General features: G+C 32.8%; 2 protein-coding genes across 8 annotated transcripts in view; one reads left to right on the top strand and one right to left on the bottom strand.

Annotated features, from left to right (window-relative positions):
* Positions 1–7,210, top strand: part of LOC106672862 — a 14,395-nt gene extending 7,185 nt beyond the window's left edge. Inside the window, exons 8-11 of the mRNA XM_014404619.2 lie at positions 929–1,041; positions 1,104–1,234; positions 5,312–5,544; positions 5,620–7,210. Coding sequence (XP_014260105.1) covers positions 929–1,041; positions 1,104–1,234; positions 5,312–5,544; positions 5,620–5,737 — 595 coding nt within the window. The 3' untranslated portion in view covers positions 5,738–7,210. The remainder of the gene's footprint in view (positions 1–928; positions 1,042–1,103; positions 1,235–5,311; positions 5,545–5,619) is intronic.
* Positions 5,440–27,239, bottom strand: LOC106672863 (reticulon-4-interacting protein 1 homolog, mitochondrial-like). Of its 7 annotated transcripts, XM_014404622.2 has the most exons (10): positions 26,984–27,239; positions 24,804–25,017; positions 24,466–24,608; positions 21,924–22,079; positions 20,256–20,548; positions 18,592–18,768; positions 18,322–18,487; positions 17,268–17,449; positions 5,651–5,705; positions 5,440–5,529 (listed from the first exon to the last, which is right to left on the bottom strand). In XM_014404622.2, the coding sequence occupies exons 1-9, from the start codon at positions 27,029–27,031 to the stop codon at positions 5,684–5,686; spliced, it is 1,401 nt and encodes a 466-aa protein (XP_014260108.1). In that variant the 5' UTR covers positions 27,032–27,239; the 3' UTR covers positions 5,440–5,529; positions 5,651–5,683. The 7 variants fall into 7 exon arrangements, with proteins under 7 accessions (XP_014260108.1, XP_024080348.1, XP_014260110.1 ...); XM_024224580.1 differs by lacking the exon at positions 5,651–5,705 and having other exon boundaries at positions 5,441–5,529; XM_014404624.2 differs by lacking the exons at positions 5,440–5,529; positions 5,651–5,705 and adding an exon at positions 7,217–7,367.

Genomic DNA, 27,239 nt, shown 5'->3' with positions numbered 1-27,239 from the left:
TCAATCGAAGTACAATTCATTTAAAAAATGTGCAATGCTCAATACAATATCAATATGGTGTTGCAGGAGCTTCTGATAGAAGGGATGATCAAAACAGACATCATGTCAAATGGAGGCATGCTTACCAATAAATTAATATTCTGCCAAATAACAAGGCAAATTACAGTGATTCTGTACTCCTTGTGGATTTTTATTCATAAATCTCCTTATTGGATAAACTGGAAACAAAAATACAAACCACATTAAAACATAATAATTCTATATTTGAAGAAATAAAGTTTTTATGAGAAATTAAACCTCACAAGGAATATAGGAGAAAATTAATCACATTAAAGCTCATTTGGAAATGTAAAACAATTCTGTAGCAAGCATTCATGTAAACAAATTGAGAAGTGTAATCAAAAGTGTTGGGCAGTAATTGATTACATCAGTAATCAATTACAATTTTCCATTTCTGTATACCTTAATTAAATGCAGGAAACAACTATTACATTTACAAAAATTAAGTATTCTCTTTGAATGTATGATGGTATTGTGTTGGATAAATACTTTTATTTGTATTGATTTATTTTTTAACTTTTCCACTAGTTTTTATTTTGTCTTGATAGCTTTCAGAAGTTTTTTTCTGTTCTTTGGAAAAGTTCTACAAAAAGTAAAGAAAAAAAGATTCAATAATTATTCTAAGGACAAATTACTATTACAAAGTTTGGAACATTCTAATGCAAAGATCACCTAGTGTATCAATTGAAATCCAACAGACCCACCAAAAAATTTACCAAAAATCAACCTAATAATGTTCTAAATGTATATTCTACTATTTCTAAAGTATAATTGTAATTGTTTCATTATTCTTTATTAATTTACATTATTTGGATTTATTATTGAATTTATTTATTAAGTGTAATTGATTAATATTTATTCTATACAGACCAGAACAACTTTGGATTTTAAATCCAAAAAGGATTCTCAAGTCACAGGTGGCACATGTTCAGCCTAAAGCTGATACTCAGTTTGTGGAAAAGTCCATGCCAGAGGAAACTGGTATTAAAAAAAAAAGTATATATAATTAACTGTGAATTATATATTATTGTGGGTTTTTTAAGTTGAAGGTAAAGAATGCTGGATTTGCTATGACAACACTAAGACTGATTCAGGGCCATTGATTCAGCCGTGTTTCTGTAAAGGAGATGTTCAAGCAGTACATTATGAATGTCTAAAGAAATGGTTAATTGAGGTAACTATTTATGTTGGTTTATTGAATATCAATATCTAAACTAGTATTTGTCCCCTCATACCCAATTTGTATGTAAACCTCTCAAGAGATTTATAATTTTATTAATTTCTTTAAAAAAAAGGTAATTTATTAGAATAATTGAATAGTTTGTAACTTATAGATATTAACTCGTTCACTGTGTTAGATGCCACGGAGGCTTCATCAGTAAGTTGTTTCACTGTTTCATCAGGTGGGTATGCTAGCGTGATGTCAAGCTCTCAAATTATGATATCCCCTTCAGAATGGACATAAACAGTAAAAATATATCGGGTTGTCCGGAAAATAATGCAGGATTTTAAGTTTTCATTAAAAAAAATCTATATAAAATATTCTGTTTATGTTTACAGGATTACTCATTTGTATGAATGTCAACACTTATTAATCCTCTTCCAAATGATATTGTTTGTTTACCTCTGTAGCATTCCGCTACTTGGAAATAATTCAGTCATCCTTATAATGTCAAAGCGAGAATTTCGTACGATTTTCTTTTACGAGTTTAAACTCGGCCGAAGCGGAGCCCAAACGGCTAGAAACATTAACCAAGTCTGGGGCGAGGGTTGTGTTAATGAGTGCACTGTGCAAAGGTGGTTTAAAAAATTTCGGGAGGGAGATTTCAGCCTTGAAGATGAAGAAGGTCGTGGAAGGCCTTCCTCTCTTAATGATGATGTTCTGCGATCAGTGGTGGAAGAAAACCCCAAAACAACTGTTCGAGAACTTGCAGAGCAACTCAAAGTCAGTAAAACGACCGTCGCTGACCACCTCAAGGCGATTGGAAAAGTGAAAAAACTCGAAAATTGGGTTCCACACTCATTAAACGATCGCCAAAAAAATCAGCGCTTTGATGTTTGTGCATCACTTCTTTGTCGAAACAAAAATGACCCATTTCTGGCCAGAATTGTTACATGTGACGAAAAGTGGATTCTCTACGATAACACTAGTCGTTCTGGACAGTGGCTCGACAAAGGAGAAGCTCCAATACATTTTCCAAAGCCCCCAACTCATCAAAAAAAGGTAATGGTTACGGTATGGTGGGCTTCATTTGGTTTAATACACTACAGCTTCTTAAATCCTGGCGAAACCATCAATGCTGAATCATACTGTAACCAAATTAATACCATGCATCAGAAATTGGCAGTAATGAAGCCCTCTTTGGTCAATCGGAAAGGGCCCATTTTGTTGCATGACAACGCTCGACCACATGTGTCACGTGTAACGTCACAAAAATTATTGGAGCTTGGCTATGAAACTTTGCCTCACCCACCCTACTCTCCGGACCTCTCGCCTACTGACTACCATTTTTTTAGACACCTGGACCACTACTTACAACACATAATATTCAAAAATCAAGCGGAACTGGAAAATGCATTTATTGACTTTATCAATTCTAAAAATTCTGAATTCTACTCAGACGGAATTAATAAGTTACCAACACGTTGGGAGAAATGTATTGAGAGTATGGGAAATTATTTTGATTAAAGAACATTGCTTTAAAGTAACTAGTTTCTTTTTTTTTGTTTAATACCAAAATCCTGCATTATTTTCCGGACAACCCAATAGTAAATGTTGATATGAAAAAAAAATTTGCTATAATTTTAAACTTTTATAAGCTAAAACGGTTTAGGAAGGTTGGCTAAGTATGACTTGAATCTTTATTAAAAGACAATAAAAACAGTTTGGTTTACATTTTGTGTTTTGGCACAGCTGTTAGGAAATTATGCATATTTTTCTTCACTCTTTGAGGGTGCATGTGCATGGGTGATTTTAAATTGCCTGGAAATGAAGAAAAAAGCAATGAGTCGCCCGAGGCGCATGGGTGATTTTGGAGTCCAACTGTCTGTGCCTTAGTTTCATTTTTGCCGTGCCTAAGCCATGCTCGCTGCAGCTTGTTGTCTAGCATTGTTATTTATGCTTTTTTAATTATAGGCGGAAGCATTCTTATTTATATCTGACGGTCACATCTCCACTCCACCTGGCGAGCTCTTAGTCTCAGTTTTATTTAACTGAGTCCAGGATGGGCCTCGCGGAGGCGGCTCACTCAGGATGTTGAGATGGAGGAGGTATCAGCTTCTCTGACTTTTCAATAATGTTCTTTATTTAATTTGTCTGCCATCCTTTTCGTCTCATTATGCAACTCCACATTTTATGTGTTGTAGTGAAACCTACCCGGCTGGCAATTGCCTTTCTGAGGGCCTCCATTGTCGCTGTTTGCTCATTGATTTCAAAGAGCCAGCGAACATGGGGAACAATGTGGTCTTCACAACTTATTACGATGTTCCACCGTTTCTTCCAAACTGCACTCACACATCGGGCTGGGTTTAAGTCTGAATGCATGGAGTTTGGCTGCAAAATCTCAATGACCTGTCAGAAGTTGAGACATAAAATGATCAATGACTAGATGTTTAATTTTCATTCGATCTTTAATGTTGGGGAGTAGCTCATAAGTGTGACATCCATTGGATGAATGGTCCCATCTTAGCTTGAGTTTTATAATGATATTTATTGTGAAAATACTTAAAAGAAAAACAAATTGCCATGATGAACTAATTAATAATGCATGATTTACAGACTAAGGTTTTTTTGTCTATTTTTTTATTTATTGATAAACTTCACTGAAATGTGTAAAATATTTTGCATTATGTGCAATGTAACATTTATCTTGATTTAAAAAACATTAATTTTAAACCCCTCTTGAATGGGCTCTCCTCAATAATGGGCTAAAACATTTTTTACTAGTATATTTGTTTTAGAGCAGTTCCACTGTATATTCATAAATAAAAGGACAACTACAGATATAATATTAGAAATAAATAAACCGGTATAACAAGTTAACACTCCAAAGGTATAAACATTATATTTCATTCAAGTATAAGGTAATGATGGGTAGTTTTCTACTCTTAATCTATACTCCATAAACGTACAGTTTTTAATTTATCTATTAAGTTCACTACTTGTTTTGTATGTTGAAGTATATGTATAACACTCAAGCCATACTTACCACAAACATCCTTTATATAACTACACCAAAACAGTTTTTTATTAATTATTCCCATTAGAACTATTTCGGGATATCTATGGGTATTTGCAATTTGAATGTGAACAAGAGTAAAGGGAGAAGTCGGTTTCCAGATATTTGATATAGTCAAATATGTAGGCAGGGGGAAAAACATTTCTTTATAAAATATTTGAATATTATTTCTGTACTTTCATAGTTAAGATACCCCAGACTTGTGCACCGTAACACAGTAAAGCTCGTACCAAACTATTAAAAATTGTAAGTTTGTGTGAAAATGGTAAAATATTATTGAATAGTATATATTTTTTTAAAAGATATGCAGAGCTAACTTTGCACTATCTTTGATTTTTTTTAATGTGAAATAAAAGTAAATAGTTTCTGCAGTGAACGTGTTTAAATACTAGCATATCAATGCAATAAATTTTTAAAAATTCATCTGTTCAAATCAATACATGAAGAATTTTATGGTTTGATTTAACATTGTCTGTTCAAAACACATTTGATAGTTAAACAATTATTTAGTTATTAAATAAATATATACATTTTAAATATACAAATCAGGGATATGATGAATTTGAAAGGAAAACAAAAATGCTAAATTACTTTATCAAGCTTTTGAGGAATATATACAACTTCAACGAGACTTCGAAGCTAGTTCTATTCATTTGCGTGGTTAACGAATATAAACATCTACTTACAATATTAAAAATTATGGCTTCAGCAAAAATTAATTTATGAATAGCCTAGTGGAGTAGATGTTTGTTATACAAACTAAAGCCATATAACAAATTGTAACTAGTTTGTGAATTGTATAAATCTTTAAAAATAATTCCTGCTGAGGGGACATATTCTTTGAAAGCATGCCAAAGGAACTGTTTTCCCCCCTGCAAATTATTTGCCTTATCACTGATTTTTTATTTATAATTATAATATTAATATTTACACCAAGATAATACAATATACACTTTATTATTAAGTATAATTACAATGGAAATGATTGATTTAATTAGGTTTTTATTTTATAGAGCAAACAGTCATTCTGCCTTGTTTGCCGTTGTCAGTATGGACTTAGTAACGAATCCAAAGTCAAACTGGGATCATTTCTTGCTTATCAAGCCTGGAAGCAGACACTTCTCACATTGGCACTTGTCGTGGCTTCTGTCTGTGTTGCTACTGTGGTAGTTCGCCTTGTTACAAATACTGTAGGAAAGGTTGCTGCTGTTGGTTCTGCACTTCTTATCCTCTACATATGTATTAAGTTAGCATTAAAATCAGTTTTGTTTGTTTGATATGTTATAATTATTTTAATACAATTTTTTGTTTTTATCTAAAGGTTTCTCTGTGAAAAGCAGTTGGATACCTACTACAAAGCAAGGGTTTCTGCACTCCAAATACATTCACATAACCTTGTAACAATATCTGAAACATTAGATGATGATCGAACCATTTAATTGCATGAGTAACAAGCTTTTTCTATCATTTTCATATTTATCATTAGAAATAGAAAGAAAGGTATATTGTATATCTTTCTTTATAGGTATATCTTTCTTTCTTTTTTCTTTTCTCAAATACAAACAAATAAGAAAAGATTGCAATTTGGAATATTTGTTTTAAACAAAAAAATAAGCATCTACTTCTTTGGCCAATTCATAATACTTAGATTTGTAGTATTGTTGAATGTTTTTTGTTGCTTGTTTTGTTTTAAAAAAATGAATTATCATTGTTCCTTTTTATTATTAAGAAAAATGTTACAAAAGTATAACAAAAGCGTACATGCAGGTTATCCACTAGTGTACCTGAGGGATTTGCAAAAACATTCAAATTGTCATTGGTTAGTGAATTTCTATATATTTTTCATTTGGTTATGTAGGTGACAGTTGCACATAACGTATATAACATTGATAACATCAATATTAAATAAACCAACTCATGCTCAAAATTATAATAAGTTGTTAAATGATTAGTTCAAACAGTAAAACAAAGCAATAAAGCAATATATATTTATATATATATTTTTTTTTTGTGAAATTTTTATACATCTTAACAAATCATTATTAAAAATATCAAAAGACATTTTTACTTTCTGAGATATATTTGTTTTTAACTAGTATCTTGTTTCATATGTTGTACACTTAATTTTTGTAAAAAGTATAATGTTACCTGAATGTCTTCATTTTGAAAATCGATCTTATTTGGATTATTGATCATACATATTTTTTTAAATAATTTAATTAATAAATAAGAACTATTTGTATTACCATTCATCTTGATTCCATATTAGCTTCTCTCCTCTAAAGTTGAGCACTGAAATCCTGTGATAATTACTGTCTGGACATGGTTTAATTATTTTCACTTTGATTTTACAAATTATAGTTCAGTTTGCTTTGTTATCCACATAAATTTGAATAACCAAATCATTTAAGCATGTATGCTTTTTGTAGAGTGATTAAACATTTATTTGTATTTACCAGTCTATAATAACTAATGAAGATTGTAAATATAAAATAATCATCAATGATTCATTAGTAGTTTTTCTTTAAATCAAAGCTAGTCAGTCTTTTTATTCTACTTTTACAAAAGAATGTGCAAAATGTTCATTGCAAGAATTTATTAAAATATTTTGTTTAGTTATAAGGTGTTGTTTTACTGTAATTTTAGAAATTTAATCTAATTTTTCATTAACTTAGTTAAACATAGTTCCCATCCTTAACAATGATACTGATTACTGAGTTACATAAGCTCAGCTCTGCACATCCATGAATATGTACATACACTGTACAGAGTAAACTTTTGTTTAATTCTAATATTTTAGTCAAAGTTTAATTGTCTTCCTCCACTATTCAAAACCTGTAAATTGCAATGCATAATTTATTTATATTCAAGTACTCAGTGTATAATCATAATAAATAATGGCATAATAAAAAGACAACTTGTGATAGTTATTATAAAAATATAATTATGTAATACATTTTTTTTTTAACATGCTGGGTTTAAAATTATTCCTTAACTCATGGTTTGCCTTTTCCACTCTTGGCCTCAGTCGTTATCCATTAACTCAGGCACACCAACACCCCACATCATCTTGAGGGAAAAAGTTTAAACAACATTGAGCATTATATTTTTAATGAATAGACAATACAATAAAAATAGGGTACAGGTAATTCAAAAAACGCAATGTTAGGTTTAAGTAGGTACCTTACCATTTTATACAATTCAAATAATCAGAAAACATGAGAACAACTTAATATTCAAGTTGATCATGGAGGTAGGTATAGCATGTGAAAAATGAGAATAGCAAAAGCACGAATGAACCAATTTTTTGTATCAAATACCTAGCTATAGCTCAGCAAGAATCATGTAATTGTTTTTACTTGCCTACTGCTCAATGTTGGGAAGGTAAAATTTTTCAAATGAGAGTTGGTTAATGACACTGTTGTCATCTTTAGTAAAGTTCATCTTAGATTTCACATTGGAGTATTGCTCACATCAATATGTTCAACTAAAATGACATCATATCAGGGAGGCTAAATCACAGGGTACTTTTAGTTTTTGTTTGTTTGATTAATTTTTAGTTATAATCTCAGCATAATTTGATGCAAAAAATATTGCTTTGAAGGTTAATTTATTTTCAATTCCAGTTGAATACTGCTGGTGTGGTATATTTCATTGCATTGAGTTGATAAAACTATTACAAACATATTTTTCTCTCCCAAATTCAGCAAATCTGTTTTTTAAGCCTTGAAGTAGAGTTGAAACATTGATTTCACAACAATTAATTGTTCTTTTTATATAAGGTCTTGGTTGAGATGAAAAAGCTAGTGTCATGAACGGGATTCAAACACTCAACGGATTCAATATGCTGCTAACCACTCGACCTATCGTGACTTTGATCCATCCGGACGCCAACTCTTCATCTCAACCTACAACTGTTCAAATTTTCCCTCTTTTTGCCATTTTCCAAATATGTAATAAGGATTTGATTCTCAGCGACTTATGAAGTGGCCATGGGGACCTATTAGCATTTCTTCTGTAATTATTAATATTAAAATACAATAATATTAATAAATATATGTTTAGTGGACAAATTGACCAAAATATTATTTCAATTAATTATTCTTATTCTTTTTGTCTAAGGTGTAACTGTTAAGCCCAACAGTGTTATTTGCTTAGTTCTTCAAATAAACATAACTAAATAAACATAAAACCGTTTAATTCGCTATTTTCGTGGTCCGCTTGACCAATTAATACAAGACAATTAATTAAGGTTTTTAGTTGAGATGAAAAAAGTTAATGGCACGAGAGGGATTCGAACCCACGACCTTCGGCTAGATACGCCGCTGCTCTACCACCTGAGCTATAGTGACCTTGATCCACTCGGACATCAACTCCCCATCTCAACCCCACTGTATGAGTTTTCCCTCCTTTTGCCATTTTTCAAATGTGTAATCGGTTTGGATTCTCGACGACAATTGAAATGGCGACGGAGAGCTTTAGTGAAGTGTTCTTCATTTTTAAATCATTAATTCACTATTTTCGTGGTCCGCTTGACCAATTAATACAAGAAAATTAATTAAGGTTTTTCATCTCAACTAAAACCCTTAATTAATTGTCTTATAAAACCATTTGTTTTCTTCTATATAAGAACCCTGTGATCCTGACAGTACTAAGCAAACGTTACACAATAACATTATTCTTGACTGACTTTTTATAAATTATTAAAATTACAAAAATCTCTTTAGGTTAATTAACATGTAAAACAGTGGAGTTCTGAACTTGAATATCATCAATCTGAAGATGGTTGCAATACCAAATTTGATTATGCAAAAATCATTTAAGCTCAAGTATATGCAGCAGTTGAAGGAAATAATGAAGAGAGTATAAGAAAAGAAGTCTGTCACAATCTATTGTGTCTAGGCTAGAAGGTACTACCAAAACCCCTGTTACCATTTATTATGCTGGCAATTTCTCTAAAAGTATATTCAGGATGTTTGGAAAGAAAGCAGTTGGACTATACACTGTTTCCAGCAACACAACAATGAATACACCTATGTCCATCCATACTTATGTCATGGAAGGGATCATAATTCCTAAGTTCTTGTTAAGGTGTGTTTATGAATTTGTGATTAATAAAAATGATGTAGAATCCAGGTCTATTATTTTTTTTACATCATTCCAGCCCTAACAAAGGTCCAGAATTAATCTTTCTGATTTTATCATTTTATATCTGTTTAGCCATTTTCAATCATGCAGGTACAAGGTGAAGTACTACAAACAAAATGTATTATCAAAATAATTTTTAAAAAAATTATATATTAAATTTTAAAATGAAATAGTAAATTTTAATTTTTAGCTAAATTGTAAGAATGTTTTTGGATATCTATTTGAACTTATTATATATAATTAATATTTACTTTTAATAAATTTAATAAAAATGTCTTTATTACATTATTATTAAAAATATTTGTACCACCTTTTTTTTAAACATTTTATAATGATGAAACACCCCAAGCAATTTAAAATTTGTCTCACACATATTGCCATCTGTACAATCCCATTTTTTGTTTAATTATCTCCTTCATATATACTTATAGTACTATATTATTACTTACACTATATACTTGATAAATCTTTCATATCGATATTTTTTGTGTGAAAAGGCCAAAAGCAGTTAGGAGATAGCTATAGATATTTTATCTACCATATTATTTCTATTAACAAAAGTGTTTTGTGAAAATTATGGCCAAAACGGGATGTAAAGCAACACTTTTTAATGAAACGGTATATTTTTGCTAACATAAATTATATTGTAGAAGAGAACTTCTTATAAAGACGTAAATAACATACATATATGACATCAGTTATTTTTCTTCTTTTGTGTATCTCTTTGTACAAACCCATTAATCCTGCAGTGGCTGAAATAATAACAGTCAAAAGTTACATTTATTAAACACTAACCTTTGTTTAAATTATGTTATAACAATAGTTTGTTTTATGCACTCTGCTATATTAATGTATATTTCATCTATAATATCCCTATTGCTGTACAATTCATACATGTTTGAACATTTTTGTAGTAGAGTCTATCTCTTGTAGGTTGTGGTGAAAAAATAATATTAACCAAATTAATAATATTCACATCTCCTCACACTACTCTCTCATATCTCTAGATATTTCATCATTGTTCACTAACATTCCAACAGACACAACACTGAATGTTATTAAAGATAAATGGCCCAACATAAAGCCACAAACAAGTCTACCAAAAAACACATTCATAAAAATTGTTCAACACTGCTGTATTAAAGGATATTTAACATATAACAATCAATTTTACAAATAACTATTTGGCTGAGCCATGGTAAGCAACTTAGGCCCGATACTTGCAGATATAATTATGACACACCTATTAAGCACAGTTATACCACAACTTCCTTTTACATTTTTCCTTACTAAATAAATATATGATATATTAACAGCAGTTCCCACAGATCAAATTCAAACTGCATTAGATACATTTAACAGCTGTCACCCATGCCTACAATTTACACATGAAATTGTAAACAACAAACCAATTCCATTTTAGGTACACTTGTAATAAAGCAACCTAATCACAGATTGGTATCAAAAACCGAGAAACACAGATCGCTATCTCAACTTTACAACACCATCTTCATACAATAATAAACACAGCCAAAGGACTACTTCACAGAATGATTACCTTAAGCCATGAATTATTTATGAATCATTTTACCACAAGAACATAAAGATATACAAACAGATCCTCCATAGCAATCACTACCCTAAACACATAATCAACAACTACAACTCAACACTAACACCATCTGCTATTACTAATAATACTACATCAAATCTATCAAATACAGACAAACCAATACAATGCCATGCTATTCATTCACGGCCTATCAAATAAATTAAATATATTTCTCTCTTCTGATAACTTTAAAATAGCTTTTAAATCTATAAAACAATTCACACACTTTTTTCCAAAATTAAAGATCCCACACCAGTAACAAATAAGCCTGATGTAATTTACAAAATCAATTGTTTAAACTCCAGCAACTTACATCAGAATTAGATAAGAGAGTAAAGCAACATATCTACGACTGCAAAAAACCCAAACAAAATCCTACAGCACTGGCTACCCACCATTTTGTACACCAACACAATTTCGACTTCAATATACAAAAATATAACACAAAGAACAAAACAAACATAATTTTTTAGAAATGGTTTACATCAACAGAGATAAACCAACATCAATTACAGAATGGACACTTGAAAACTCAGTCAAAGCTACGCTAATAATCATTAATCAAATTCAATATCAATAACATACATATAAAGAACATATAAAACAATCATTACATTCCTCACATCAAACATTTCTACATAGTCTAATTCTTCAACAATTTGCCTTCCCTTTCCCTAATTATCCCCGTCTATATAATCCTAAAAGGATAATCAGGCCGAACCATTATCCATTCTTTCCGACTGTTGGCTCCTTTCACCTCAAAGAAGCCGACGCCTTACACAAAATTGTCTTTTATATACCGACTTCCTTCCCCACCCCTTCAACACCAAACATATATAAACATAAAACATCAATACCTCACTGGCACTCTCAACACGACACACAATAATGACACATCTACACAGAAAACAAACACTTCGAGTGAATAGAAATACTTTGATTGAATATAAAAAAATATATTCACTAATTTTGTGGCCCGCTTGACCAATTAAATCATTACAATTAATTAAGGTTTTTAGTTGAGATGAAAAAAATGAAAAATGGTGAAAAAACTCATAAGGTGGGGTTGAGATGGGGAGTTGATGTCCGAGCGGATTGAGGTCACTATAGCTCAGTTGGTAGAGCAGCGGCGTATCTAGCCAAAGGTCGTGGGTTCGAATCCCGCTCGTGCCATTGACTTTTTATCTCAACTAAAAACCTTAATTAATTGTAATAAAAAAATATATTTTGCATTGTATAAATTCACTTTTTTTCACATCCTACATGTATTTGTTAAATTTAAACAATGTTTGTAAATCCCAGGCCCTGAAGATGATCTCAATAAAGATCAAAACGTTGGCACAATAAAGAAAATGTTTTTCTGAAACCTACATCACACCAGACTGCATCTCACGATTCCTGAATAATCATCGACTAACGGTCACTAATCATCACACAAATGTAAACAATGTTTATAAATCCCAGGCCCTGAATATGATCTCAATAAAGATCAAAACATGGGCACGATAATGAAAATGTTTTTCTAAACCTACGTCACACCAGACCGCATCTCACGATCTCCAAATAATCATTAACTAAAGGTCACTAAACACCACACATGTTGTGGTGAAAGTTAAATGAGAGAAAAATGAAGATAGGATAGATCATGGTCCTTTTTATTAATAAGTAATTCTTTCTACACTATTATTTATCTTAAAATGCTTATAGGGGCTTTTTTTTTGTAAAATCCATTGATTTTTAAATTAATTGTTGCTTTTGAGGCACTTGTCTAGTGATGATATGTGGTGGCATGGCTCAGGCCTAAGGCCTATTTCTAGAGGAAAATCACATGTAGGCGCCGTTAAATAAGGCGCGTGCTGGTGTGGTCGCGAAACCAATAACAAAATAAAATAAAATACAATTAAAATAAAACCCCGATACCTGAGGTGACGGGTGTGTAGTCCTAGCCAATCTTTTGTTCGGTACCCAGCAATGCAGCACCTAAACCCTCAACATAACCAAGGCCCTGGATAATATGATGGCTTAGATTACTACAATACCTGCTAGGTTCTTTCTGAACCTTTTCTATTGGCGCCTGGCGGATATCACTCCCGTGATTTGAAATTAAAAGAAAACTAAACTGAAAATAACTTTCTATCCTTGAAGTAAGGAATGCTAAAACTAAATAAAATGTTTGCACGGAAGCAATAAAACGGAAGCACAGAAGCAAGACGTTCGTTCCTCTCAGACGCATGAGAGCAAGTAACGACGGGAGCCAGTTGCAGACGCAGTGCTCTATCGGCCCGTTTTAGGGATTAGGGCACAAGGGAATGGGTCAGCGTTTAAACAGAAACAAAGTATTTACGCTAATTACGTATTTACGCCCACCAAAATTAAATTAAATTTATCTTCTGAAATAAAGTAAACTTTTATGTACAATATTTACAAGTAATTTAACTAAAACCAATAAAGCCAATGAGAAAATGGCCTGGGCTTAGATATGAGACTGATTCAGCAGGATCATCACTTAAGGGACATAAGGGTCTACTATTTAATGCGGCTTCAATTCTTGAAAACAAAGTACAATATTCTTCGAAGGTGTAGCTGTAGTCGTTCCAATTAGTCGTACTAGAAGCTTCTTGGCTGATTTAATAGCGGCTGCCCACAACCCCCCAAAATGGGGTGTATAGGGAGGAGAAAAACGCCATTTTATTTCACGTTCGGCTAAATGGTCACAGATATCCTCGCTATGTTGTTGAAAGAAATTAAATACTTCCTTCAGATGACGGGATGCACCAACAAAATTCCGTCCTCGATCTGACAACATTTCTGAAGGGAGACCGCTACGTGCGATGAAACGATCAAGTGCAGAGATAAATGCGATTGTACTAAGTTCCGAAATTCAAGATGAACAGCTTTAGTTGCTGTACAGACAAACAAACACAAATAACCTTTGGTTAATAAAGGCTTTCAAGAAATATTTGATCGGACTGTGAAAGGGCCTGCAAAATCAACGCCGACATGTGAGAAAGGGCGAGAGACAGTGACGCGACATGAGGGAAGATCTGCCATTTGAAGTTGGTAAGAAGAGCTACAAAACTTACAGCCCATTAAGCATTGTCTTATGCATTTTCTAATAAGACTGCGAAGAGACAATATCCAGAATTTGGTACTTATTAGGGCCTGTACTGTGGTTGGCCCAGAATGCAGCTAATAAACGTGATAATGAGAGCATATCAATCTCGACAAATGGGCAACTTTCGGCAAAAGTACACGAGAGTCTTCCGCCCATCCTGAGAAGACCACATTCATCGATAAAGGGTGTCAAGGCTTACAGTTTGGAGGCAATTTTGCCTTTGCCTTTCAACATCTCAAGTTCGGCACTAAATTTCTGAGTGATCTTAACTATCACGAATAGTGACTCATCGAGCTCATCAGGAGTGAGAGGGCCAGTTTTAGGTTCAAGTTGGTTACGTCATACTAATTGTGAAGGAAACGTTTAACCCAAGCAAAGACTTGAGATAAACGAATAAGGGAAGAGAACTGTTCAATCTCATCGATGAGAGGGTTAGTCAATTTAGATTCGGCAAGTAAGCATGCATTTTCCTGTTTTAATTCAGGAAGCGAGGAAGCAAGTTTTCTATTTAGCTGAAATGGAGGCGGCCAGGCAGAAGCAGCTTGGACTAAAAAGTCGGGGCCTTGAAGCTAGAATTTTAGCATATCAGGAACAATGAATAATTGGGGACCTAATCCGCGTGAAGGCAAATCAGCAGGATTTAAAGCTGAAGGAATGTGCGCCCAAGTTGCAAGAGGAACAGCTTCAGAAATTGACACCACCCTATTGCCATGAATATTTTCAGAAGATGGGACGGAATCAATATCCAAGACAGAACTATCTGGGAATCAGAGAATAAAGTAGGAGCGGTTACCAAAATTGGTAAGCTTGCCATTTGTACTGATTTAACTAGTTGAGCCAACAGTAGAGCAGCACGAAGTTCTAGGCGAGGGATTGACTAGGCGAGGGATTGACATGACCTTGAGAGGAGCAACTTTAGTTTTTGCTTTCAATAAATGTGAATAACAATGACCCGAGTCCGAGCGAATGCAAAGATAGACGGCTGCAGCATATCCTTGCTCGGAGGAATCGCAAAATCCCACGAGCCTCATGCCAACAAAAGATGTACAAACAATACATCTAGGGATATGAAGGGAGGATACTTGGTTAATGTTCTGCATCAGCCAAATCCAATCAGTTTCTAAATAAGGAGGAATCAAATCATCCCACTCGACTTTGGTTAACCATAATTTTTGCAAAATCACTTTCATAGCAAAAACCAAAGGAGCAAGAAAACCAATCGGGTCAAAGATTCGCGCAATATACAACATGACACAACATGGCAGTATGCTTTGTAGTTTCACCCTGGAACAAGGATACTCGAAACATGAATGCGTCTGTTTTCGGCTCCCAGCTTAGGCCCAATATTTTAACTGTTTGGCCACCATCGTCAGAAAAATTCAGTTGCGATTCGATGTAGTTAGAGGGCAAATCCCTCAATACCTTTGGAGACCTACTTGTCCATTTGCTGAGCTCGAAACCCCCTTTCCAAATAAAGCACGTAATTGTTCACATATCAATAGCAGAGGGGGATATCCTCGGCTCCGGTGATCGCGTCGTTGACGTACATGTTTTTCAATATGGCGTGTGAAGCTGCAGGATAAGGTGCACCTTCATCAGCCACAAGCTGATTAATTGATCGGATAGCCAAATAAGCGTTAGGTCCGAGACCGTTAGATTAGGGCACAAAGGAATGTGTCAGCGTTTAAACAGAAACAAAATATTTACGCTAATTACTTTGGCATAAACACTACATATTGCATAGTCAGTAGAATATAGCTGTAATAGTTTGTAGTCCGAATACCCACTTCTGCTTTTTATTGAATTTATTTTAATTAATCAAGTATTGTGTCACAGCACTGAAATGACAGCGATCTACAGCCCATAACAGAGAAAATCTTGCTTGTAGTTGATGATGATATATTTGCCCTTAGTTAATTTAGTTTATTTCCATTCTATTTTTGCATAATTATTTATTTATTGTGTGTGCAGGAACTTATTTACTTTTGAAATGGTGGTTTGCAACAGCACATCAACCCCCGAGTAAGTCCTCTCAAATTCAGGGCCACTGAGATTCTAACCCTGGCCTGATCTAGTGATGAGTCGTCGTGTTAACACTCTAGTGCAGATACTTAAGATTTCATTCAATCTGAACTTTGTTGTCCTGATTTATGTTCTAAGTCACAGTTTGATACTAGACATGCTCTATAATGCACAAGAGAAGCACATATCTACAATATCAATTTGTCAGATCTGTCATTTTCATCGATTATATAAATGTACCACCAAGTCCACAAAAGTGTTTTTCAATCCTTGACAAGGAAAGTAATAACTGCCGTCTTAACACATTTGATTGAAATAACATGTATACCCAATGACACTAAGCATGCTCATAGTGTCATACAGAATGGTCAGCAGGTTTTATTAGACACGGTTCAAGCATGCTTCAAGGAAAACTGATAAGTTTCATAATGGAGGACTGTGAATTCCAAAGATTCAAAAATATTCTTGCCAGAGAACTTGCTGAGTCTACAACTACCATTATGTCCTAATTCCCACTTATGTGGGTTTTAGCAACACACCCATCTCCGGAAGTTCAAATGAAATGTCATTTGGTCCCAATGATGACGATGGCTTTAAGTTTAATTCGCAATTATGATTCTGCAACATAGTATTGGGATATAAATCAAGCTCCAAAAGTAACACAATATAACAGGAAATTAAAAGATATGTTTCAAATAGTACAAAAGCTGCAAATTAACAACTACAAATTGACTGTAAGTATAAATGCAATGTGCTTCAAAATCAAATCAATATTTTGTTGGGATTTCAGAGTATTGTTTGCTATGGCACTGGTATTTTCCAAATACTGTTAGTCCAGAGGATATCAACACTTTTTACACCACTTTGAAAATGGATGTAGTGAAAAAGTTCCAGACATTTTTTGATCTGTCTGAGTCAGTATAATTCTAATCTTTAATGTTGCAGATTGGTTGCAATATCCAGTTGATGGTGATGTATTCACTGTAAGTGTCATACTTTAAATTGACTTGGAAAACACTGGTCCATGACATCTTTAAAATTTAGCAAGATAGTATTAGACTCTAAGACTTACTCAAATCGTAAGAGAGTTGATCCAAAACCCGATTCAACATTATTTACAGCATTATCAAGTTCTTCTGGGTAGAATATAGAGTCTACAAATGGTTGGAGCAGCTGACGTTCAACAAGTTTTGACACCTTCTCAAGTATATGACCATTCCTTGATTCTTGCCAGGATACAATTCCAAAAACACCCTATAAAAATTAATTAATTATGTAGACTTTGAATACACAACATTTTAGTATAAAAACAATTTAATAGTTTACATCGAATCTTAAAAAATAACTGGAATAACTGGAATCGTTTTCTTGCTTTTCTATATAATATTAAAACAATGTCGGTCTCAGCCAAACCATATCCTATCTTGCAGGTACAATTGACTCTTGATAATTCAAAACCCAAGGGACAACAAAATTATTTTGAATTATCAAGAAGTTCAAATTTACATGAGAAAAGAAAAAAATCAAATTATTAAGAGTGGACATGCGTTGTTATAAGTTCTTACTTAAATGATACATAATTATATTAAACATAGTAAAAATAATGAAAAGTGGAAATAGATCAATTGTAAAATTGGACATTATTATGCATTATTAAAAAATCATGAAGAGGTTTTTGTGTAAATGTGGCCGATGTCCTTGTCTAAATGAATTTCCAAAGTGACTGCTGAGAATACATTGAATATTAGAAGAGAAATATTACAATGAAGAATGGAATGTCCTCTCTTCCCCTTTATTAAAATTTTTCATATTACCAATGTATCAAAATATAAAGAATTTTTCCAATGTACCAAAGTGACCTGCTGAGGAGTTCATATTATCAGGAAATTTGAATTATCAAGTTTCGAATTAACAAGAGTCAACTGTAATTCATTCAAGAAATGAAAACTGCTTAATTTGGATGAAGAATAATAAGTTATGAATATTAATGTAAGTTCCTGATCAAAATTCAGCGACGTTTTACAAAATGAAAAGCTATACCAGACATGTTATTCAATTGCATTGAAGCAAGACTCAGATGTATAATGCTACTTAACTTATAATTTTTAGAAACATAAGATACAAACATAGGTAATTTTAATCCAGACTGAGTAAATGTATGAAAGGAGGCAGCCAAAGTTGTCAGAAGTCAATCTTTTTGGGTACACTTCAATAACTTTCCCTTTTGCTAGGCATAGCTCATGGCAGAACTCTGAAGCTATTGATCCTACTGTATTGAAAACTATGTCATACCTAAAAAAATTATGAAATTCAATAAAATGTTTAAATCTGCAAAGATAATTGTGTCAACAGTTAATGAGAGAATAATGATTATTTATTAAAACCGAAAAAAGTACTTGTTATTATGATTGAGCAGTTCTCCTGACTCTACTGTATGGACAGAAGCAGCACCAAGAATCTTAACTTGTTCTTTTGCGTTATTTGTACAAGAAGCCACAACCTTTGCACCTAGGGCAGCACACATTTGCACAACCATCCAACCAATTCCAGTTGTGGCACAATGAACAAAAATCCTGTAAAAAGATGTACTTGAATAATTCGTAATAAAATAATTTGATTTTGATTTATTGCTAAAATTAATTTGTGCCCATTTGAATAATAACTTGGTAATAAACTTTTTTTAAATTAAATACTAATACAATTTAAAAATTTAAGATTTTAATAGGTTTATTGTAGCATTTTATTCAATTCATTGTAATATTGATTATTTATTGACATACAAATACCAAGTAACCAGAAAGTTCGTGCAGTTTTTCATTAGTTATTGTTTTAATACTGTTAATCAACATTTCTAATTATATAGGAGGATTGCACGTTTACATTAAGTGTTTATCAATGAAGAAAAGACAATCAACCAAAATAGGAAGAGGAGTATTAATTTATAAGAGTAAAATATGTCAGCTCAGCAACGAGTAAACTCTGTTGTGTGTTAAAAAGCTGCAAACCACCCCAGACCAGACCACTTTACGCCAATTGTCTGATGTAATGTTATGAACTGAAACAGGTGGTTACCATTTGCTATTTTCTAGGTCGTACATATTAACCGCTTGAAGCACATCCCCTTGTTTTAAGCCAAGGCCATGATGATTTCAAAAGGGACAAGCCTGAGCCAGACCGCAATAGCCTACCCAGGGGCCTTGCCAGCTGATAACCCTTACCACCGATGTATTTGTACGTTCTGGAACTCACTCTCCACCAAGGAAGAGGGCAAGACAATCAAACACAACACAGCGACCCATTGATTTTTAGTAGAGAGGCTCAGTTTGCAAAACAAAAAAGATCATCCCAGAGACAGTTTGTGCTCACTATCATTGGTGGATCAATCACCTTCATCTCTCATGGAAACTGACACCATTTGTCTCCCCATCCTTAATCTCCCTCAGCAGACCCCAGTCCACATCCCTCCACTCTATCTGCCCTTTCCTCTCTATTTGATGATATATGGTTATGGACCCCAGGCCAGAGCTTGTTGAGGAGATCCTTGGTATTTCATTAGTAGATATGTTCACATCTGCTATGGATATGAGGATCTTTCTTATACTTCTACTCACAGCCATACCAGTGAGGCAGTGAGGCTTAACAGCATAAAGAGAATGGTGATGATAATTGCTTCCACAGAGCTCTGTGGATCCAATTTATAGATGGTCTTTGAAGTAGTTTGAGGTTGCACCTGGTCAACTAAGGACCAAACAGTACTATATATTAATGATGAATGGTGGAGTGAGTGCAGTTCAATCCTTTTTAAAAAGGATTAAACAGTAACTAGGCTAAATTATATAAAGGAAGGAATCAAATTAGAGATGATGTTAGCCTCCACTTTTATGTTGACTCACCAAGACCACCATCAGTATGCAATGTAATATACCTTTTATTACAAGAAAATAATCAGAAGAACGCACATTAAAAAGCCAATGTTAGGGAATATGATAATTATCCTCTACACATTTTATTAAATACCATTGTTTAAAACTTATTTTGTAATTATGATAAGGTAACATACTTCTTACAATGAGCATTTCTGTTGCTTAGGCCAGCCTTAGTTACCACAGCTCTCCAGGCATCAACAGATGGTTGTGCTATCGATGCTGCTGCCTCAAAACCAATGCCTTTTGGAATTTTTGCAACATCTTTCGAATTTAATACAACATACTCAGCCAAGCAACCATTATATATATGGTTGTTACAGAAGTAAACTGCATTCCCCAGCTCAAAATCATCTACTCTTGAACCTATTTCAATAACCACTCCAGATCCTTGCCTTCCTAATACGAGAGGAAGACCACAATATATATTCTAAAACAAACCAACATTGCTTCAATTGATTATTTTAAACACAACATTTATTTTATTATTATTAGGCCAATTTTAGCAGGTATGTAATTTTATTAGATTAAAGATTACTTTAGGGGTGTCGGTGACTGCAACGGTTTAGGCGTTGATACGGCGCTCATCACTGTAAGGTAAAGGTCCCGGGTTCGAATCCAGCGGCCCTGCATTCAAACCCAACACACTTACAAATGTTTTTTTTTTTTTTTTCAAAAACATCGGCACCCCGAGGATTCGTATAACCTCGTAGTTGAAATTCCCTTGTGTAAAAAGAAAGAAAAAAAAACTTTATGTACATTTATGTACAATGTTCCAGCACCTGGACCATCATCATATACTTTTACTTCTAAAAAAATTTATTTTAAATTATACATTATTTATGGTCTTTACATTACAGCTTATATTTATCAATATTTTTCATTATTACTTGTAATGTTTGTATAAACTAAAAGATAAATAAAAATATTTTAAAAAACATACAATTGGAAATGTGTTACATGGTTGCCTACTTTCTGGATCCTAAAGTTTTGAAATTGTTGCAATTTTTTTTTTTAAACGAGGGTTCTCAACAGTAGAGGTCATATAAAATGAAGTATGTCAGGTGCAGGGCCGCTGGACTGAACCCAGGACCTTTACCTTACAGAGATGAGCGCCGTGTCAATGCCCAAACCGTTGCTGCCACTAACGCCCCGAACAGCATTTTAAATTGACTAGGTGATTAATTTGTGCTACATAATTATAATGTTATAGTATTTAAATTTTTTTCTCCAACTACTATTTTCATTTTCAAAATTGTGGTCATATTTTCTATGAAAACATAGTTTTCTTTTTATATTTTATATCATACACATGCCGTTTTATACTATTAGCTAAATATTTTGTTTCACCAATACATTATACCTTTTTAATCAACACTCACAACACAGAGATTTTTTTTTTTTTTTTTTTTACCAGGATTCGCAACAGCAGAGGTTATATCAACACTCAGGGTGCCAGTGTTTTTGAAAAAAGCCCATTTGTAAGTATGTCGGGTTCGAATGCAGGGCTGCGGGATTCGAACCCGGGATCTTTACCTTAGTGATGAGTACCGTGCCAACGCCTAAACCATTGAGGCCACCCTTTTCTTATTATTATTTATCTTTTATCTTATTATAAGAGGAGCAATGTTTTACATTTTTCCCCCTACAGTCCATATTTAACATTGCCAGGTGTTGAACATGAAAAAGTTAGAAATCTGGCAACAATCCTAAATCAAGATATTATAGTGTCGATGTCAAAGGATAAGAGACTATACTTATTAAAAGTTATATGCACTGAAATCTCTATAATAACTATAAATTACCTGATCATATGATGATAAAATGTTTCTTAGTTGCTTTCCATATCCACTTGCTATCCGCAAATCAAAAGCATCAAGAGAGGCAAATTTTACTTCAACCAAAATTTGGTCTGGACTATGTAGCTTTGGAACGAAAACATCCTCTAACAATGCAATTGACTATACAATAAAGAAAAAATAAAATGTTTATAAAAATAACCAATAGCACTTATATGGTAAATTTACATATCTCAATATACTACAATAGAACATTGTACTACTTTCATAGTTTGTAAAATTTAGATTTGTTCAATATAGCCTCAATAATTCACAATAATGTATGAAGTGAGAACAGGGTAATTTTAGCATTTTAATTCAATAAGATAAATTGATAATCAAAAATCGTATTAATTTTACTTTTATCCTTTAAATTTTGTAGAAAATTATTTCTATGAATTGACTTGGTTCCTGCCAAAACTATCTCTTCACAAAAACAGGAAAAAGTATAGACTTTTTAGGTTTGATTTATTGGTTTTATTAAATACTAAAAAATATTACATTCTACATATCAAATTAAATAATTTTTTAAATTAAAGTTTACCACAAAATTACTATTATATTATTATGTATGATTAATGTTTATAATCTTTTTTTTTTTAAAGTACATATTATTATTATCATGTGAGGAGTTACTAAACAATTTCCAATGAAGTTATGTCATTTTTAACTACTAAAGTTGTCTACTCCAAATAAATCAAATTCTGTATTCAAAAGCAAAAAATTCAAATTAATATCGTCTTATTCAATTAATTCATCTAATTGAATCAATGTATTACAATTATTTTACTCTACTGTAACAGTAGTTTCATTTTAAGTATGAAAAGCCCATATCACTGAGATTTAAGAAAATTTCTATTAAAAAAAGTTTTATTAATTATTTTTCAATAACTTAATGTGAAAGGAAAATTAAAACTTCTTATTTCATCAGTACTATGTTTGGTGGTACTATATAGTGTAAAAATTTCTTCACATTGAACAAACTAAACTATTTAAGATAAACACAGCATCAATTATAGAACATATACATATAAACTCAGTCGCAGCTACGCCAATATCATTAATCAAATTCAATATAGATAACATACATATATCATCACATCACACAAAACCCATATTATAACATATAAAACATTCATCACATTCCACACATCAAACATTTTTACATAGTTTAATTTTTCAACAATTTAACTTTCCTTTTACTATTTATCCCTGTCTATATAATCCTGAAAGGATTATCTGGCCGAACCATTACCAACATTTTTTCCCTTCGTCAGCTCTTTTCACCTCAAAGAAGCCAACTCCTTATACAAAAATGTCTTTCTACACCAACTTCCTTCCCCACCCCTTTAAAATCCAACATATATAAACATAAAACAGCAATATCTCACTGGCACTCTCAACACGACACGCAAGAATGGCACAATTACACAGAAAACACACTCTTTGAGTGAGTAGAAATACTTTGATTGAATATAAAAAATATTTTTTTGCATTGTATAAATTCACTTTTTTCCACATCATACATGTATTTGTTAAATTTAAACAATGTTTGTAAATACCAGACCCTGAAGATGATCTCAATAAAGATCAAAATGTTAGCACGATAAAGAAAATGTTTTTCTGAAACCTACATCACACCAGACCGCATCTCACGATTTCTGAATAATCTAAACTATTTATTTAAAATCAAAATAAATTTATTAATATGTACATATATCGATTTCAAACAAAGCCTTGCTACGGCTCAATACTTGTCAAATAATTAAAATATTGAATGCAAATAAAAATATTTAGTTTAAAATTTCCTGTTCACAGGCCTTATTACTTAAAAAGTAAAAAAAAGGCCTAAAAAAAGTTTTTTTTTTAAAGATAATCCCTTCACAGATTTTTTTGTGAGTAATATGTAATAACTGACTGGTTTATACATTTATATGAATAATTTATACTATATATTTACAGATTTATACATATGTTGTTGTTTCAATTCTGATCTATGATGCTAATTCCAAAATGATCGGTTTGTATATTGCAATTGTTTTCCTCTTAGTAGGCTTCCCATACATAAGGGGCTATTCCCTTCCCAAATTTGTTCTTTTAGGGGGCATGACATTTCCAATCACAAACATTATCTTTAATTTTTTTATAAAAATGAGAGAGAGAGAGAGAGAGAGAGAGAGAGAGAGAGAGAGAGAGAGAGAGAGAGAGAGAGAGAGAGAATATAATAGTAAAAAAAAGTAAGTTATTGTAAATTAATTTATGTTTGGTGAGGAAGAAGGTCTAATAAGGACAAAAAAGCCTAATAAATTCCTGGCTTCCATTATGTAAATAACTAAGATAATCTAATTGGGTTTAATTTACTTATAAAGAAAAATGTTCTGCTTTATTTATTCATTAAAAAAATAAAAACATTTGTATATAATATTATATATGTATTTAAGGAGTTAGATTAACCAGATATCACAAAAAACTTTTAATGTAAGTGTAGAAAAATGAAATTAATAATCACCTCAGCATCATAAGAAGTAGCTGTTATGGCTCTCATCAAAACTGAAGAGGAGCGTGGAGATTGAAGGCTGAATCCTATTGCAAATCCAATGCTTGAGCCTATTGTAAACCCTATACAGCAGGCAAAAATAGTTGAACGATTTACTGAAACAATTGATTTACTTGAACTGCAGAACAATTAATTTGTAATTGTTATGTTTCATTCCTTTTTACAATACATAGTCATATTAGTTATTTTGCTATTCTTCCTACGTACAACATCATCCATTCATTCATTCATCAGACGTAAGCTACACAAATTAATGATTACAATCTAAAATTATATAGCACAATACATACTGTCATGACCAAAATTTTTGAAAAATATGGAGCTCAGTTTGTTTGTTGAAAATTGGTGTAAAGCCCCTGTGAAAAATCTCCAAGTATTTTTATAGATATTCTCAGCTACATCCTTCACAATTAAAATTCTCGGAGAGGAGAGTACGACCACGAATGAATCTTCCAATCCAGAAGATATCTGGGATAACTTTTGCCCCAATTCGTTTAACCATATCTACAAACATCAAATATCTCAAATAAAAAACAATTTTCAATACATGATTGAACAATGAAATTGATATTAAAAATCAGATATATGTAATATGTGTGTCATTATTTCACAATAAATGCAGATATAAATTCATTACTTACTTATATTTAGTTTTTACTATGTTGTTATCAATTATAATGTAAATTTTCAATTTGACTGATAATTAATTATAGAAAATAAATTATTTAGTTTATTTCCATTTCATACTTTTCATAACTTAAGACCACCTTTGGACAAGGGCTCTTCTGGTTATAGCTAGTCTGTTCTATTCTGTGCTCTTCGCTTCCAAAAAAACAGTAGTAATTCTACTTTAATTTACTCAATCGTAAAAGTAGGGAACTGTGGATAACAAAGTTAGACATAGGTGGGCCAAAGTTTTTATTTATTTTAAATATTATTATTAATAAACGCAAGCAACCACTAAGGGTCATAAACTGCCTTGAATAGAAACTGTCGGTCAGCATGTGGGCATGATGAAGGAAGATCTGTCAGGTATTCCAGCTCACTTTTTTTTTGTTAAACGAGAATGTGCACATATGCAACCCTCCACATCCTGCTGGCTTCCTCACAGCCCAGGTACACCTTCCGGTGCCCCCCTCCCCCATTCAAACCTCGTCTTGTAAAGTGTTAGAGAACAGACCAACCATCCTCAAGAAATCAACAAGATTTTCTGCTGTGTCCATCATCTAACAAAATCTGTCCCAAACTACCTGAAACACCACATGTGCTCCTTTCTGGCTCAAATTGAGTACAGGCAGTAAGAATAGGTTTGACTGTTAGCAGTTCCTGACAATCTTGGCAGATCAGTAGAAGTTCTCTTACCATGATAAAACCATGCGTGAGTTTGTAATGACCTATTCTGAGACAAGCTAGGACCGTTTCTTCCTTACAGGAGGTTCGAGGGGAGGTGAACCATTCTTTTACATCTTCCTTAATTTCTCTTAGCTTGTTAAGTCATTTCATGCCATTTGTTATGCCACTTTTCCCAAACTGATCTCTTGATATGAATGAGAAAGTCTTCCATAGAGACACAATTTATCCAGATCCCTTCTGTGATCGCAAAATTGGCTTACGCATCAGCAAGAATGTCGCCATGAATGTCACAAAAACCCGGTATCCACAAGAATAGGACTGTGTCATTCTCGACAGATATTCCCTCAGGACTAGGAATATTTAAGGAATTACGGGATTTAGAGAATCCAGCCAATAGTACATCTAGAGAATCCGTGCACATGACCAGTCTTTGCGTTTCGGAGAATACAATATTCAAACTTTTATTGAGCGAATAAGCTTCGCAGAGAAGTTGCTTCCTATTGCAGGAAGAGAAAACTTATAACTTTTAGAGTTTGTTACATAGGCAGCTCCCACACCGATTGAATTCTTGGAGCCATTGGTATAAACGAAGGTCCCTTTACAATAGAGAAACACAGTTTAAGAAATTCCAGTTTGCATATTTCAGGCAAGGTGCTTTCTTTTTGTAAGTTAGTCAAGTTTAGAGAGATTCTAGGTTCAAGTAGTTGCCAGGGGTGGAATAGGGGAAACATTTGTCTTCTGAAGAAGAAGTGTCGAGATGTCAAGATCATAAAGCAGCACATAAAACAAAGTGCTTTCTGAAGTGTGACATCATATTTGATAAAGCGTAATAAGTCAAAAATTCTTTTCTTGCATCGCACCAGAATATAACTATTAAGACTAATACAGTTTAAATATACAATAACACGCTTTAAACGTTCGCATAAACGTGAAAGAGCATAGAGAATATTCAATAGAGGCATAATTAGATATTAGGCGGCTTATCTTTTCAAAGGCTAAGAATTCAATAATGAGAGAATAAAGATCACCACTAAGGACTACTTCTTAGATCAGCCTCAGAATAAGATACATAAACCAATCATTTTGTTGTTGTAAGTAAAAACTCGATAAAGATTACCTGTATAAATTCTGTCGTCCTTCCCAAATGGAAAATGAATTCATCCATTTATGCTTCATGAAAAATACTCGGCATTTCGAATTAACTAAATAAACTATCAAACTCGGATAAGCCGGTTTCCCGAATTTTTCCCAAATGAGACAATAATACAGCAATCAGTTCAAACTTGACAATGTTAAAGTGTTAAACAAAACCTGTTTTGTTGTTTTTTTTTAAATCTAAGGGTGGTAGATTTCTATATGAGAGGTTATGAAAA

This window comes from Cimex lectularius, unplaced genomic scaffold (genome assembly GCF_000648675.2).
Source record: "Cimex lectularius strain Harlan isolate CLEC.00 unplaced genomic scaffold, Clec_2.1 scaffold46, whole genome shotgun sequence".
Taxonomy (NCBI): Eukaryota; Metazoa; Arthropoda; class Insecta; order Hemiptera; family Cimicidae; genus Cimex; species Cimex lectularius.
Note: the sequence above shows the minus strand (reverse complement) of the source record. Positions and strands in the feature narration are given on the sequence as shown.

What these genes read in the sequence shown, in the direction of transcription:
- LOC106672863 (XM_014404620.2), bottom strand. Translation starts at nt 27,031, where the DNA reads ATGGATGAATTCATTTTCCATTTGGGAAGGACGACAGAATTTATACAG. An exon ending in TTTTATCATCATATGATCAG is followed by an intron (nt 20,549 to 21,923) that starts GTAATTTATAGT and finishes GGTTTGTTTTAG; the next exon opens with AATATATATTGTGGTCTTCC. An exon ending in AGAAATGCTCATTGTAAGAA is followed by an intron (nt 18,769 to 20,255) that starts GTATGTTACCTT and finishes ATCTTTTTACAG; the next exon opens with GATTTTTGTTCATTGTGCCA.